The following is a 13,964-nucleotide window of genomic DNA, read 5'->3' as shown; positions in this document are numbered from 1 at the left end:
CTTACAAGACCTGCAGTAAGAAATATATGTAAGGCTTCGTTCTTATAGGAGAAAACCCCTGTGGACATACCCATGATAGCTTTTGCGGTCGATCCTGATGTAGCGAGACAGAGACGGCTGGTATTCCAAATGGCTATTTCTAGCAGACCATTTAAAAATAACCTAAACTCTGTCATACCCTTAATGCCTTGCAAACACTGACAGAGACAGGAGTCATCTGTCAGTACTGTATTTTGCCCATGCTCCTCAGCTTAGAGTTGCAGTGAGGAACTGAGAAATGGCCTTTCTGCAAGCATGCAGGTTTAATGTTTCCTTTGTGAAAGCAGCAGTAAAGTTTAGCCTAAAAAATGTTAACCAGTACTAAGTGGCTTCCACCTTGGAATCGGTCATAAGTAAGATATTACAGAACTAACAATGGCAGCTTGCTTCCTATTCAAATCTACAAAGCATAAACCCATTACAGGAAGAGGCACTTCAATGGCTTGCGAGTGGAGCTACCCACGAATGCCGGGAATGTTCAGCGAGGAGCCTCTGATATGGCTGTCAGCTTATCTTGAGTGATAAGCACATGGGAGAACATACCTGCCATTCCTTGCATGCTGCATCCCTTTTGGGTCTTCAGTGTAACCACTCTAGGATCTCTGACTCCACAGATTTCCTCTCCTCCTTTTATTTGCAAGTCCCTTACCTTCTCCACACGTGGCAGTGTTACATCAGAACACACAATTTCTTCATCAAAGTGTCAAGCATGTGGCAAATACAAACTGTTCAACAAATGTCTCTGACATACAACACAACTCTGTTTCTTTTTATGGCAAATTATTTTATTTTGTAGAAGAAATACTTTCAGATAATACAAAAATGACACAATCATACAGAACTGTGACAAAAACAAGAGAGATGAATACTGAATATGATAACTCATTACCACATCAAGACAGAACTCACTACAGCAGTCAGAATCACAGACCCACAAGATACACTGACGACGTCTCACAGCAGTCACTATTTAAGAACACCAACTGAGCCCTCTGACAGAGGCCACCAGACACTGCCCCTGTGTTACAGCCACAGAACAATTCAAGGTGGAAGCAGGGTCCCTATCCCAACCCCTGCCCAAAGCAGGCTTGACATGACCGGGATGCTCTCGGCTACATCAAGCCAAGTCCTCAAAGCCTCCATGGACAGAGGTCCACCTTTCTGGGCAACCTCTTCCAGTATGTAATCATTCTCACAGGAACACAGCACACACCAAGTCCTTCTGCTGTCACTGCATGGCAGCTTCTGAAGAGCACTACTATGTAAGGGCCTCCACTGAAAATGAGACGTGGAATTCTGACTAACTGGTCTTTTCAAGTAAGGAGCACTGAAAAGCTTGCTGTCCCTAGACTCTTACCACTTACCCCAACACTCAAAATTTCTTATGCAATTTGGTTTTTTATCTGCATAGTTTCTGAATATGTCTAGTTGTGCCCAAGGAACCCGATATTGGATGGTTAACTTTAGGATGGTTAGCATGATAAATGCGAAATATACTTTAATTTCACATATATTGCTATACAGTTGAATCACTGGATGCTTGTAATGATTATAGGCTATACAAGGAAACAGGGAACACTACCTTAAATGTCTGTGCTAATCATCCTCAGTGATCAGTGATTTTGATTTACAGTCTTTTTTTTCCCCATTACTTTTTGCCTCAGCTTAGACAAGTAAAGGCAACTCAGTTTTACTTTTGGGTTTTCCTGATCCTTGACAAGCTAAGCTCCTGAAACTCATGAAAGACCTACTTACAAAACTGATTGGTCCTGCTAAGTTCACTTCATTCTTGGCTGTTGTTTTTGTTTCCTGACATGTAAAAATTGGGAACCAGTTTGGCCTTTAATTCACAGACAGCATGATCTTCTTTCTAGAAGAGTTCAGCAATTTGCAAAGTCAGTCTTGTGTCGGGCACCTCTCTTTGCAGGTAATGCATAATTAGAAAAATATGAGAAACTCTATTATAGTAGCTTAGTAAAGAAGTATTTTTACATACTTGCAGGATGCAAGGACACAAAACTGGCGTTCTCGGGAAGTCAGGGTGACAGAGTCTTTCCTTGAAACAAATGGTCACAAGCAAAATTATTCCATACCAGATCTGAGCTGGTCCAACCAGCAACCAGGTGAGCTGTGCCTTCCAGAATTACACACCCTCCTCCTGGAAAGTGCCACTGTTCAACAGAACTTGCATGCAGTAACCTCAAAGCACACCCTTCAGGATGAATGTGTGTTTAAGCATCCTTACTTAATGCAGCTGCTTTCCAAAATCAGCACGTATGTACTTCCCTGAACCAGATCAGAATCTGATTCAGAACTGCAGAAATTACTACACTCTCCCTTTAGGGACCTTTCCACACAGCCAGCTCACATTGTTCTTTTAACTCCTTTCTCACCAAACCAACCAAAGACCTGTCACCCATTTCCTTCCTCCGTTTAAACTGAGAATCTAGTTAAGAATATAAAGATATTTTAGACACAACCGAAAGGAAAACAATCTATTAGTGCACAGTAAGAACATGCAAATGAATTCTGCAACGTTTAACCTCACTTCTAATCTGTGTTAAAACACATTGCAGGTGATAATATTTTGCTATAACACAGACAGTGCTAAAGGATACAATGTACATAATAAGCTACAGATAATAAAGCTGAAGAAAGTGACAATTTCAGAACATAGTACTTTTGTTTCAGGTATCAGAAACAAAACCAGCTCAATGGTTCCATTCCACTGCATGACAAACACTGAAGAACACAATTTCAGTCTTAAAATACATCTTATAGTAGGTATTTTCCTTCAAGGAAAAAAAAAAAGGCACTATAAATAAATTACACTACAGTGAATTTGCCTGAACTCACTTTGTTTCTGTCTTCCAGCCTTTAAGTCAAATAAAACAGCATAAAAACTGTACACGCTCTTAAGAGGATAGTCGATCTCTTATAAAATAAGTTGTCTCCAGAGATGTCAGTTTCACAACGAGGGAAAACCAAGCCCTGTTGCGGTCGCTATTATAAAATATATATATGTATATATATTTATATATAATGGTTTTTGTTTACTTTTACTTTTTTTACCTTTTTTATTTTTTACAAAATGTGTATATTAGCTTTTGCACAACTTTCATTTTTTCTTGGGTTTTTTTTTTCTTGTTTTTTTAATTGAAAAGAAACTTGGCTAATCTAAGAACTTCATTAAAATAAAAGTGATAAATACTTCATGTTTACAACGCAACATGTCATACATCGTCAGCTGGCAGAGGAGGTATGTTAATCCTTGGTCTTGTGAAAAAAGCTATCTTCTCTCTGTGAGCAAAGCAAGATAAAAAGGAAGTCAGACTAACACATGCCTACCTTCATTTTCCCCGAGACCATGGTTTCTTTACTCTGGTTAGCATATGTTAGTTACGTACTGAACTGATAGTTTATTTGACTACAAGGTAGAAGCCTGATACAATTCACTGAACATCAGTCACAGCTGACTGTGGGACAAGCCCTGCATAAGCCCCTTCTTCAAACTTCACCCCTGTAAACTTTGCTTATGTACAATAGGGGGGAAAAAACAGACAGCTTTCTTTTGCCTTCTTTATAGAGCAAACAGTCCACGCTGTCAAGTAAGTGTCATTAAGAACTGGATGTCTGTGTTAAAAAGGCAAAACTCTAAACAAGGAAGGCATCTTTTCCTTAACTTTCTACATCTGGTTTTATTCAATTCCTCATACCATTTTGTATCTCAGTAGACCAAGCACAAACCCCTCTCTTCTCAATACCAGAAACGTAAGATGTAGAACGTCCCTGAAATTGCTATTCCTCCCCACATTTGTGAGAAATAAAACAACAAAAATTGCCTTAAAGAGACAGACAGCTTTTATATTTCACTTAAGTATTCCCTTCAAAAAAGTTCTAAAAAGCTAACCACTGGCTGAAGAGCATAATCTAACACTGTAGCTGAGCTGTCCTCTGCATCTATCCTGTACTAATATTTTCTTCCTGTTACTCTCCCAATAGAAACTATAAAAATTTGAATGCTGCACTTATAGAGTCTTCAAGGTGCAGTGTAAATCAAACAATGTACACTGATAAACAATGCAAAGTTGCTTATCAATGCCACTTGTACAGAAAATACACAGGCAGAAAAAAAACAACCACCAGTAAAGCTATGAGAAGCTTATACCATGTGAACACAGACAAAATAGAGGGGAAAAAAATGTCCCAAGAAAAGGCTTCTTGAAAGAAAACCAGAATATTATTGAGTAATTTTAAGGGAGAAGAGTGCTACTAGTAATGTATTACATTACATTAATTGTTTATGCCCACAGGCTTGTACTGAAGAACTGAGTAGTCATTTGAACTTAATGAGTAAGCTGACAGCAGCACCTAAGCTGTTTCCACTTGAAGTCTTTTCAAAATTATTTTTAATTAAATACTAATGCATTTTAGAATTGTAACACTGCCATTTTGCCTTACCTTGGGCTCCTTGCACTACAAATAAATCAATGGAAACTCACATGTCCCTATCAATACATAGTTAAAAATTCCTGGCTATACAGAACAGACACAGAATCTAAAGCTAAATGCTTCAGAGAGCTTTAACCTCTGTAGTGAGCTGATGAGCTGTTGCTATACTATTTCAGTACACATTACCACTTACCTAAAAGTCTGCACCTGAATAGGCTCCTTCTGGTTTTGCCCACGCAACTGGTATATTTCTTTTGATGCTTTCTTTAGCATCTTTTCAGCTGCTTGCTCTTGGTGATGTTCAAATTTGGTCTGTCTGGTCTGGAAACATGAATATAATGCTTAAAATGATCATGTGAATAAACAACACACAAGAATACCTAGGTTAAAATAATGATTGGTTTTTTTCCCTGCCCACCACGGTAAAAGCCATACAGGGACACTGTCTGAAATACCTGATCATTTAAGTGAGGTGTACACTCAAAAGACTGACAGTGTTGTTTCACTTCTTAATGCTCCTCAGACAGATATGTATTCATCTCATGATATTTACTGCACACAGATTTCTCAAACAAGACCTTAAAATAAATTTAATCTCACTCTTTGTCTCTGGTAATCCAATGCCAATTTTGTTTGCTGCACACTTTGTGTGTGCAGAAAAGCAAAACCAAAATCATCACATACTTAGGGAACATTCCCTGGCAAACAGGGCCACTCTCCAGTGACTGTCCTCAAATAAACACACAGTGTGGTCATCAGCAACGCAATGATTTTTGTCATGCTAACTTCAAGAATATAGAAGCAACATTTGTTGTTTGAAGTGCTGCAAGAACAGGTCTTTAGACACCTTGTCACAACCAAGTGTGAGGTTGAAACAGAAGTTTCAGGATAGGCTGAATGTTCATTTCATGTCACCGTACCTGCCTTTCTGCTTCCCTCAGCAAGTTTCGGAATCGCTCATCCCGAAGGACCCAGTGGGGTAGATCTGTCTGCCCTCTGAGCTGGGCGTCTTCCAGACGCTGTCTCAACTCTCTTAAGACACATATCTCCTCGTTCAGCTGTCTCTGTCTAGTTCTGGATGCCTGGAGATCCAGCTCCAGGTCTAGGGATGTCCTCGCCATAAACTCAGCCAAAGGTGATCTGCAGGACTGCTGCATTATTAGGATTCAGATGACATGAACAATAGGTTATTCCAAACATGGTACACTGGTCTGTCCTTAGCTGTATAGAGAATATGTTGTCTGTACCTCACAAGCAGAGTCTTTCTTGTCACAAAGTTTTGGAGAGATTATTTATTTCCCATAAGGAAAAAGCCAGTTAGCTGTGTGGCTTTTCTGTACCATACACTAACTTTTCCAGTGAATGCTTTCTACTCCCTCCTTCACACAGTCTCTTTTTGGCTTGTAAATGTTTAACTAATTTAAATGTATGGACTAAGATTTGACATTATGATGATAATAAAAGCAATGCAATATGAAAAACTCACAATGGAGTTATTGTCTTTTAAATACCTCCAGGGATGGTGACTCTACCACTCCCCTGAACAGCCTGTTCTGTGCTCAATGACCACTTCAGAGAAGAAATTTTTCCCAATACCCAAGGTAAACCTCCCCTGAAGGCCATTACCTCTCATCCTATCACTTCTTACCTCAGAGAAGAGGCTGGCCCCCACCTTGCTACAATGTCCTTTGAGGTAGTTCTAGAGAGCAATGAGGTCTCACCTCAGCCTCCTCCATGCCCAACAACCCCAGCTTCCTTAGCCTCTTCTCACAGGAATTGTGTTCAAGACTTCCCACTGGGGTCAATGTCAAGAAGCTGGAAAATACTGTACTAAGCAGGACTTCCCTTAAAGGGCTTTATTTAATACTGGGTTTAAGGTACATTCCAAATCAAAATGGGAAGCACAGCTGTCTACTTGCCTACACCAGAATGAAATTTACTTCTGCTAACTAGGAAGCATGTGGGGCAGCACGGGAGGGCTTAAACTATTCATTCCTGAATAGCTGGGTCTCAAATACAATGATCTGCCAGGCTGCATGGAGGCGAGCTCAGTGTTCTACTGCCACTTTCACACACTTCTCCAAGTCTGCACCTTGCATCCCAAACGAGATTTTAAGGATGGAATCAAGTTTATATCTAAATCAATACAAGTTCTGAATGTCTGCTTTTTAGCTTAAAAATTCCAACCCCAAAAGACGCATGCCCTCCCCAATTACATGACAGAAGCCTTAAACGTTTTCTAAAATCATCAGAAAGTACCTGCAGACACCTAAAGCTTAGGTATAGAAGTGCCAGTGTTCTAGCAACTTAGTGAAAGCCAACCCCGGGCTCCTGCTGTACCTGCTTATACCGCAGGGTGCGCCGCTCCAGCGTGTTCCGCACGAACGGGGACTTCCTTGGCAGAGTCGAACTGTCGCTGTCACTGCGATACAGCTGATTAGGGAAGAGATGGAAAATGTAGGCTGCTTACAAGTTTGTTTACATTAAGAAATCTCTATTGTTTTTTTCTTTTAAGATTTATTTTCTAAAATGCACCAAAACTGTCTTGTTTTAATCAACTCTTTTCAGCTTTAGTTGCTTATGAAAATCATTTTCTGTAACAGTGTTTATCCTGTATAGTCACCATAACTCAATAAAACTTCAACCACCAACAGCTCAGTTTCATCTAAGCATTCTACAAAAGAGCCAAGGCAGTGTAACCTAGAGAAAAAGGGGAGCTCTCAAAAGCTTATTCAAGAGGACAACTAAAGCTACATGTGTTCCACCAACACTGTAAAAATCAACACCCACAAGCAAACTGCTTATAAGCCTTTTGCCACTGGACATACCAATCAGCTAGCATGAGCTTGAGAAACTCTTGTGCTGATACTCCATTACTTGCAGCAGCACACCCAGGAATTCTAGCTCTCACTGTAACAGGCATCTTGTAACATTCAGGACAGCAACCAGAGTCATAAGAATATTTATGCAATAACCTTAAGATAACACATTCAGTCCCCTTTCCAAAACTTGTAGGTAGATGAAAGTTAATTATGACTACTGAGCTCTTTACACACCTCATTAGGCAGCACTGTACTTATGTAAAATCAATCACCCTAGTCTAACATGTAAGGTTGCCAGAGAAAAGAGCTTAATATCTAACTTATCATAGATTATTTAATTTTAAATGTAATAAACTCAGGTTTAAAAATCTTAAAAAGAGCCAGGAGAGACCTCCCTCCCACTGCAACAATTAGATTCAAGGAAAGACTATTCATCAGTATTAAAACAAAGCATATTTTTTTCAGACATGTAACAAAGTCTTAAAAGGTATTACCAAAAAAGTACTGAATACTTGCAGGGAGGCCCCTCCCCACCTGCTTTTTAAGCCTTACTCACTCTGCAAACATATTGACTCCGTGCTCCAGGCGAGAAGGTCTGGGAACGAACAATAGTGCTACTGCGAACAAAAGCAGAACCCCGTGGCCTGCGGCTAGCTCTCTCTTTTGGAAGAATAGCAACTTCTTCAGGAAACAGATCCTCAGTGTTAGTTTCCTTATCCACCTAAAATTTCAATGAAAGAAAAATTTTTATTTTTTCCTTATTTTCTCTCTCACACCAGAAACAATGAAGCATTTCAACAATATGAAAAGTAAGCAACTTGCCCTCCTGGCTACATTCAAGTTCTAATACACACTGAGAACAGGGGATGAATCACCTCACTTTTAAACAAAGTTTTAAAAACAGGTCATTCAAAATTGTAAGATTACATTTCAGAAGCCTTCTCTGGAACAGTAACAATCACAAGATGCAGTTAGCACATGAATCATGACTGCACAGCGCATCGACTACATTCGGCATTGGCAATGGGGCATTAACCCAGCCATCGCCCCATCTCCAGCCTCAACAGAAGAAAGTGGAGACACCTTTCAATAGGCAAGGTGACCCTGAAGCAAGTAGCCACCGTAAAAAATGGAGGAAGTCAAATCAAGAGAAGAAACTCAATGAAAGAGATCTGAAAGACTGTTGAAACAATGCAGGAACACTAAAATAGTCTGACATAGAGGAAAACATACACTACTCTAGCACAGCATCCAAACTGTAAGGTAACTCACTCCTCACGAGGAGGCATGATCTTCTCTAAAGGCAACACAAACAGCTTATGTTCCTCTACTTCAATGGAAGTGGGCTGATTTCAGCTTATTTCCAATGTCTCATATCTTGGATACAGAAGGTTTCAAACACATCCGTTTCAGCACAATTGTTCTGAAAATTTCAGCTGTATTTATTGTAACACTGAAACAACAATGCAAGTCTTAAAACGTGAAGCTTTTCTCTGTGCAATTCCTTCAAAAGTTCTTATGTCTAAAGAGCACTGGAATCTGATCACGACCTTTCCTGTTGCAATTTCAGGTTAACAGAGACATTAATATGAGTGTGTATTTACATATTATATAAAGGCCACAGTAGTAATAGCTTGCCTTTTTATTAAAAAATCCCAGCCAAGCAAAAAAACCACAGACAAAGAAACAGAATTATGCCCAGAAGTAACTAGCAAGTGAACAAAAATCCCAGCCCTAGAGGGCCTACTCAACAACTCATAAGGCACATTCATGAAGGCAGTGCTCATAGAGGGTTGTTAATGTCACTTCTTACTGTTTCCTCTCCTGATCAACTCGGACTCAAACCCAAGGAGCAGCAGTAATGCACTCTGTGTGCCAGGCAGTGTGGCACTTTGCATACTGCAGTATCTTTTCTCATTACCTTTAGTGGTGGAGACTGCATTTTTCCAGAACTGTACTGGCCTGCTGGAGCTGCAAACATGTGTCCAGCTAACGAATCCCCGCAAAATGGCTCTGGATAAGGTGGACTAGTCTGGGTGCAATTACTGCAGCCACTGTCAACGGATTCTGCTTGCCAACTCCTGAAGTCAGAACATCACAAGAATGTTGTAGGTATTGAAAAACCCTATATAATCATGCATCATGTTTGTATATTTCATTATCTAGGTCAGTTTAGCCTCATACAGAATTTCCAGAGGGACAACCTATCTCAATTGCATTTCTGTGGACATAAAGCAAATACATTCCATGCCAAAAAAAGAACACCCCTATGTTAAAAAAACCAAACTCCTCCTTCACAAATTTTCTTAAAGTCTATGTTCTGGTCTTTATAACAACACTAAGAAAACAGTAACAAAAAATGTAATGCAACTCATGCAGCAGATTAGGCTTATCATTCATGACAAAACACCACTGTAATAAACACTGAAATACTAAGAGCTGTGCTGCAGGTTCACTCCCTAAGGACCTCAGTGCATGCCTTTCTCTGACATTTGCCTGTTTCACCACAAAATGTTTCTCTTTTTCAGTACAGTGCTTTTGCTAATCCATTACAGTTGGCTCCCTAGCAGTTTCTGTTTCATACAGTGTTTTCGTACTCCCTAAATTTGATGTTTGCATGCCATCACACAACCCAGTTTTTGTACCACTAACAGGCAGCTGGTGTCAGAACCTGCTGCGGTGCAAATGTCACTTGTCTGTTGGATGAGGTATTTAAATGACTATTTTTACCGTTCTGATATGGCTTCTGCCTGATCTTCCTTTCTTTCCATCTCCAAGATTTCCTCCTCTGTGTATTCCAGTTTTACTCTCTCTTCTGCCAGCTCTCTCTCAACTGCTTCCAGCTGGGCAGTGGTCCTAGCTAAGAGGGCAGTCACTGCATCCTGAAAGGCAAACTAGACTTCGAATAAAACCGTTTCAACGAGCCAATGCATTTAACATACATTAGTCAAAGGAAAGAAAAGAAAAACATGGACATTTCATTTTCCTTAAAAAAACCAAACTGATAAATGTCCTGAATCCTAAGGATCAAAAAGTAAGTGGTGTTCCACAAATGTAGTTTCTCACAGAATCCAGGCAGAGTTTTTGCTCTGTGGAGCATCATCAAACAAGTTGGGTCAGCAGAGACCCCTGAAGGTTACATAGTCTGATGTCCTGCCCAAAGCAGGTAAAGTTTCATAGCCACATCAGGTTGCCCAAAGCACAGTCAAGGGGTGAAAAATCTCCAGGGACGGAGAGTGCACAAACCTTTCTTGACAACCTCTTGAAGTGCAGCGGCAGAAATTTACCGAGTTGTAGCTAGCTGAAGAGGAAGTGTGCATACAAACACACAGAGTGCTATTTCAAGCACCTGTCCAGACATCACCTAGCTTTTAAAGATTCTTTTAAAATCCCCCCACTGCCACAAGAGCTAAATCAATGTATCACCTTCTGTGCACCACAGGCAAAATCACAAAACACACCCCACAGGTCAAACACAGCAAACAGATCACTTTTCAGAGCCATACTGTTTTAAGTGTAGTTACATTTCCAGAAGCACAGGGAATACTTTCTTCACACTGGTTTTTGTTCTTTGCTCTCTGGGGGTCTGAGCCAGTGAAGATCTGAACAGTATACCAGTGAAGATACATGTCAGCAGAGCTCTCTGCATTAGTCAGGTTTATCTGAGCAATGCCCTGTAAACAACAGAAGAATTGACCACAATAAGACTATTTTATTTATAATGCAGAAAATACATCTTAACAAATACTACTTTAAAAGAGACAGTTCTGTTCACCAAAATGTCTAAGATACTGAACTCCATGCCTCCTGCTTACATAAGTCAGGAAGGATCAGAGGAGGTAATTTTATTGTTTTTAATTGAGAAATAAAGTTTCTGTGACTGATGAGGATATGTTTCTAACAGCTGACAGCTGGTAAGATTTTATTTTTAACCCCCTATCAATTATAATCTGATTTCTATATTTGCTGAAATTATTATTACTTTAACAATATTACTTCAATATTGTTTTGGGTTGGGTTGGGTTTTTTTTTTTGAGAACTCTGAAATACTCTTCTGTTCTCAGAGACATCTTTAAATGGGAAAAAATGTCACATAAAACATTTGGCTTTTTTCCTGCCTATTTGTACCGTAAGGCAATCAAATAGGTCATAAAGTAATTTTTCCACTTTCCAAGCCATTTTTGTATTTCCCAGACTCAGGTAAAAAAAAAAAAGTTTAATGGAGGCCTCCCAGTAAAGTATTCCCAACTTTAAAGTAGCCCTACTCCACCAGACAGAGCTTATGTAAGAAATTTCTGAGTGCTGACCTAAATGAGAAACAGCTGTGAGTAAATCCATGCTTTTTTTTTGGTATGTCAGCTCACTAGGTGGACATAGCAATGATTTTGTATTGGCTCATCTTCAATTACTGCTTTGGGCTTTATCTGGCTGTCTCTACAACCTGTTCATCTCCATGCTAATGGATCATATGCTAAGAATGTTTTCATTTATGTTACTTGGAAAATAGTGTAAAAATTGTTCTGATCTCTCACAAAACAGAGAGCTGGATGCAGCGATTGCAACTGTAAAGGCAGTAGGAAAGGTATACAGAAATATCATTAGACTCTAATGATTTTTAAATCACTGTATTGTTTTTCCAAGACAAATGTTCCCTGGGACTCTGCTTAAACAGGTGTATAAGGGACAATGGAGGAACGTTTGTGAGATTGGCAAAACCAATCTGCATCAGGACACGACATGTCACTGAGAACATTTTATGCCAGCACGTTGGAGGCTGCACACACAGATGTCTTTTCATTTATATACAAGAGAGATGTCTTCTAATTATCTACTAGCTCCGCTGCAGTGTAGGAAAGAAATGTGTGTCAAACACTGACACTTGAGAGTTGGAAAATGTTTAGGACACATTATGTTGGTTTCAGAGGTAGAGGGTAAAGTTGCTTCCCTGTCATCAATATTGGAAGAAACAGGGTGACTCTTCAGACACTTGACACTGCGTTTATTAGGCAGCTACATGCGATGAAGATGTTGCTACAAAGTGAATGACTGGGTACAAAAATCACCATCAAACTCAATTAACAACTATCAGTACTGAATGGACTAATTAATATTTCACCTCCATCTCAAGATTTGTACCTGGCTCTGACGGATGAAGAAACCAAGGTGGGTCTGCTAGCAGTCTGTCATGTGCCTGCTCTGATCTGTTTGCTAACAACTGGGATGGTGAAATAGTAGAACCATTTATAAATCTCTCGGTGATGTCAAACAGAGGAATTGTAAAACTTGTGAGAAAAGGATCAGAGTTTAAAAGGATGTGAAGTAACAGGACAGATGTCCTGAAATAAAACCAGAACAAATTGCAAAATGCAAAAAGACAAATGTTACAGTAAAGAAGACATCACATAAAATTAAGACACAGGGAATAACTGGTTGGTTAGGGCCATACAAGAGCAGAAACTGGGAGTGAAACAGCAATGCCACACGATTGCAAGAGAGGCAATCACGTTTCTTTGATGGTTTAACGTGAGCTATACATGCTAAACATGGAAAACAACAACTCCCTTAACTCAGCATTGACAAGGCCACCGAGGAAGAAATAAGTCAGCTTAAGGAAGAACAGTTTCATCCCCCCCCCCCCGCTTTTGGTAAGGGGGGGCATATGACTAAAAGGCTGAGGGGACAGAAAGCTTAGTAGATTTACTTCTTTATGTCAGCGATGTTTAGGACTACTTGCCAAAATATTTCTTTTTTTCTTCCTTTCTCCTCCCCCCCCATTCCCTGTTATGTACAAATATTTGTGTAACTTAGGATACATTCCACTGGGGCTTCTGCATTTAGGAAAACATCTAACTGGCATAATCCTACTGAAAAGAAAGTCACCAAGAGCTTCAGAAATGGATGGATGGATGATTAGAGATGGGAAAAGCTGTAATCCTAGTGGAAGAGATTTTGAAAGGCAGAAGGCTTATTGATAAGAGGCCACCACAGCAGTTCCAAAGAGGCAGCAAATGATTTCTCAGTTTGAAAAAATGCCTGTTTTCCATTTATGGCAAAAGAGGGCAATGATCCTAATGTTTAAATACCTAGTGCTTCAATGCAGCCACTTGAAGAAACTGTAATATTGTTTGTATTTTTTGTGCAGCATGAATACCCTTCAGTAAGTAACCAACTACTGAGACAAAAGACATTTCTGACAAAAACTACACTAAGACTATGAAAAGAAAAAAATTCGCTATTGAACTGATGAAGCATTGTTTTTTGCCAATTCAGTAATAGCTGTTAATAAAAGTGCCATAAACTTAGATGCATTTGTGCCAACATAAAGATGATTTGCACTGAACTACCTATGGAGCTTCCCAGAGAACCAGGCTATACCAGTATAAAGCATTTTTCACCAACATATCCTGAGCGTGCTCGAGATGCATTTCTCTTTCATTACGTGGTAGTGCAAAAGATAACATTTCCTGCTGCTGACATGACCTTGGGTCCACTTCTGCTTATATAAAGGTGCTACCTAGTTTGAAGATAGACTAACAAGCATGAATTCTTGACCAGATCTGCTCAAATAAACAGCTCTTGCCCACAGTCCAGCATGACAGTGAGCATAACAGTGAGACACCTGTGCTTTTATAGGCTTAATAAAATATCCAC

General features: G+C 39.7%; 1 protein-coding gene across 1 annotated transcript in view; it reads right to left on the bottom strand.

The window, feature by feature from the left end:
• Nucleotides 1–3,189: 3,189 nt before the first annotated feature.
• WWC3 (WWC family member 3) overlaps nt 3,190–13,964 on the bottom strand; it is a 91,407-nt gene continuing 80,632 nt past the window's right edge. The window contains 8 exon segments of the mRNA XM_054163460.1: nt 3,190–3,339; nt 4,685–4,812; nt 5,412–5,642; nt 6,832–6,924; nt 7,870–8,034; nt 9,235–9,394; nt 10,044–10,195; nt 10,820–10,987. Coding sequence (XP_054019435.1) covers nt 3,273–3,339; nt 4,685–4,812; nt 5,412–5,642; nt 6,832–6,924; nt 7,870–8,034; nt 9,235–9,394; nt 10,044–10,195; nt 10,820–10,987 — 1,164 coding nt within the window. The 3' untranslated portion in view covers nt 3,190–3,272.

Source organism: Dryobates pubescens, chromosome 8, assembly GCF_014839835.1.
Source record: "Dryobates pubescens isolate bDryPub1 chromosome 8, bDryPub1.pri, whole genome shotgun sequence".
NCBI lineage: Eukaryota > Metazoa > Chordata > Aves > Piciformes > Picidae > Dryobates > Dryobates pubescens.
Note: the sequence above shows the minus strand (reverse complement) of the source record. Positions and strands in the feature narration are given on the sequence as shown.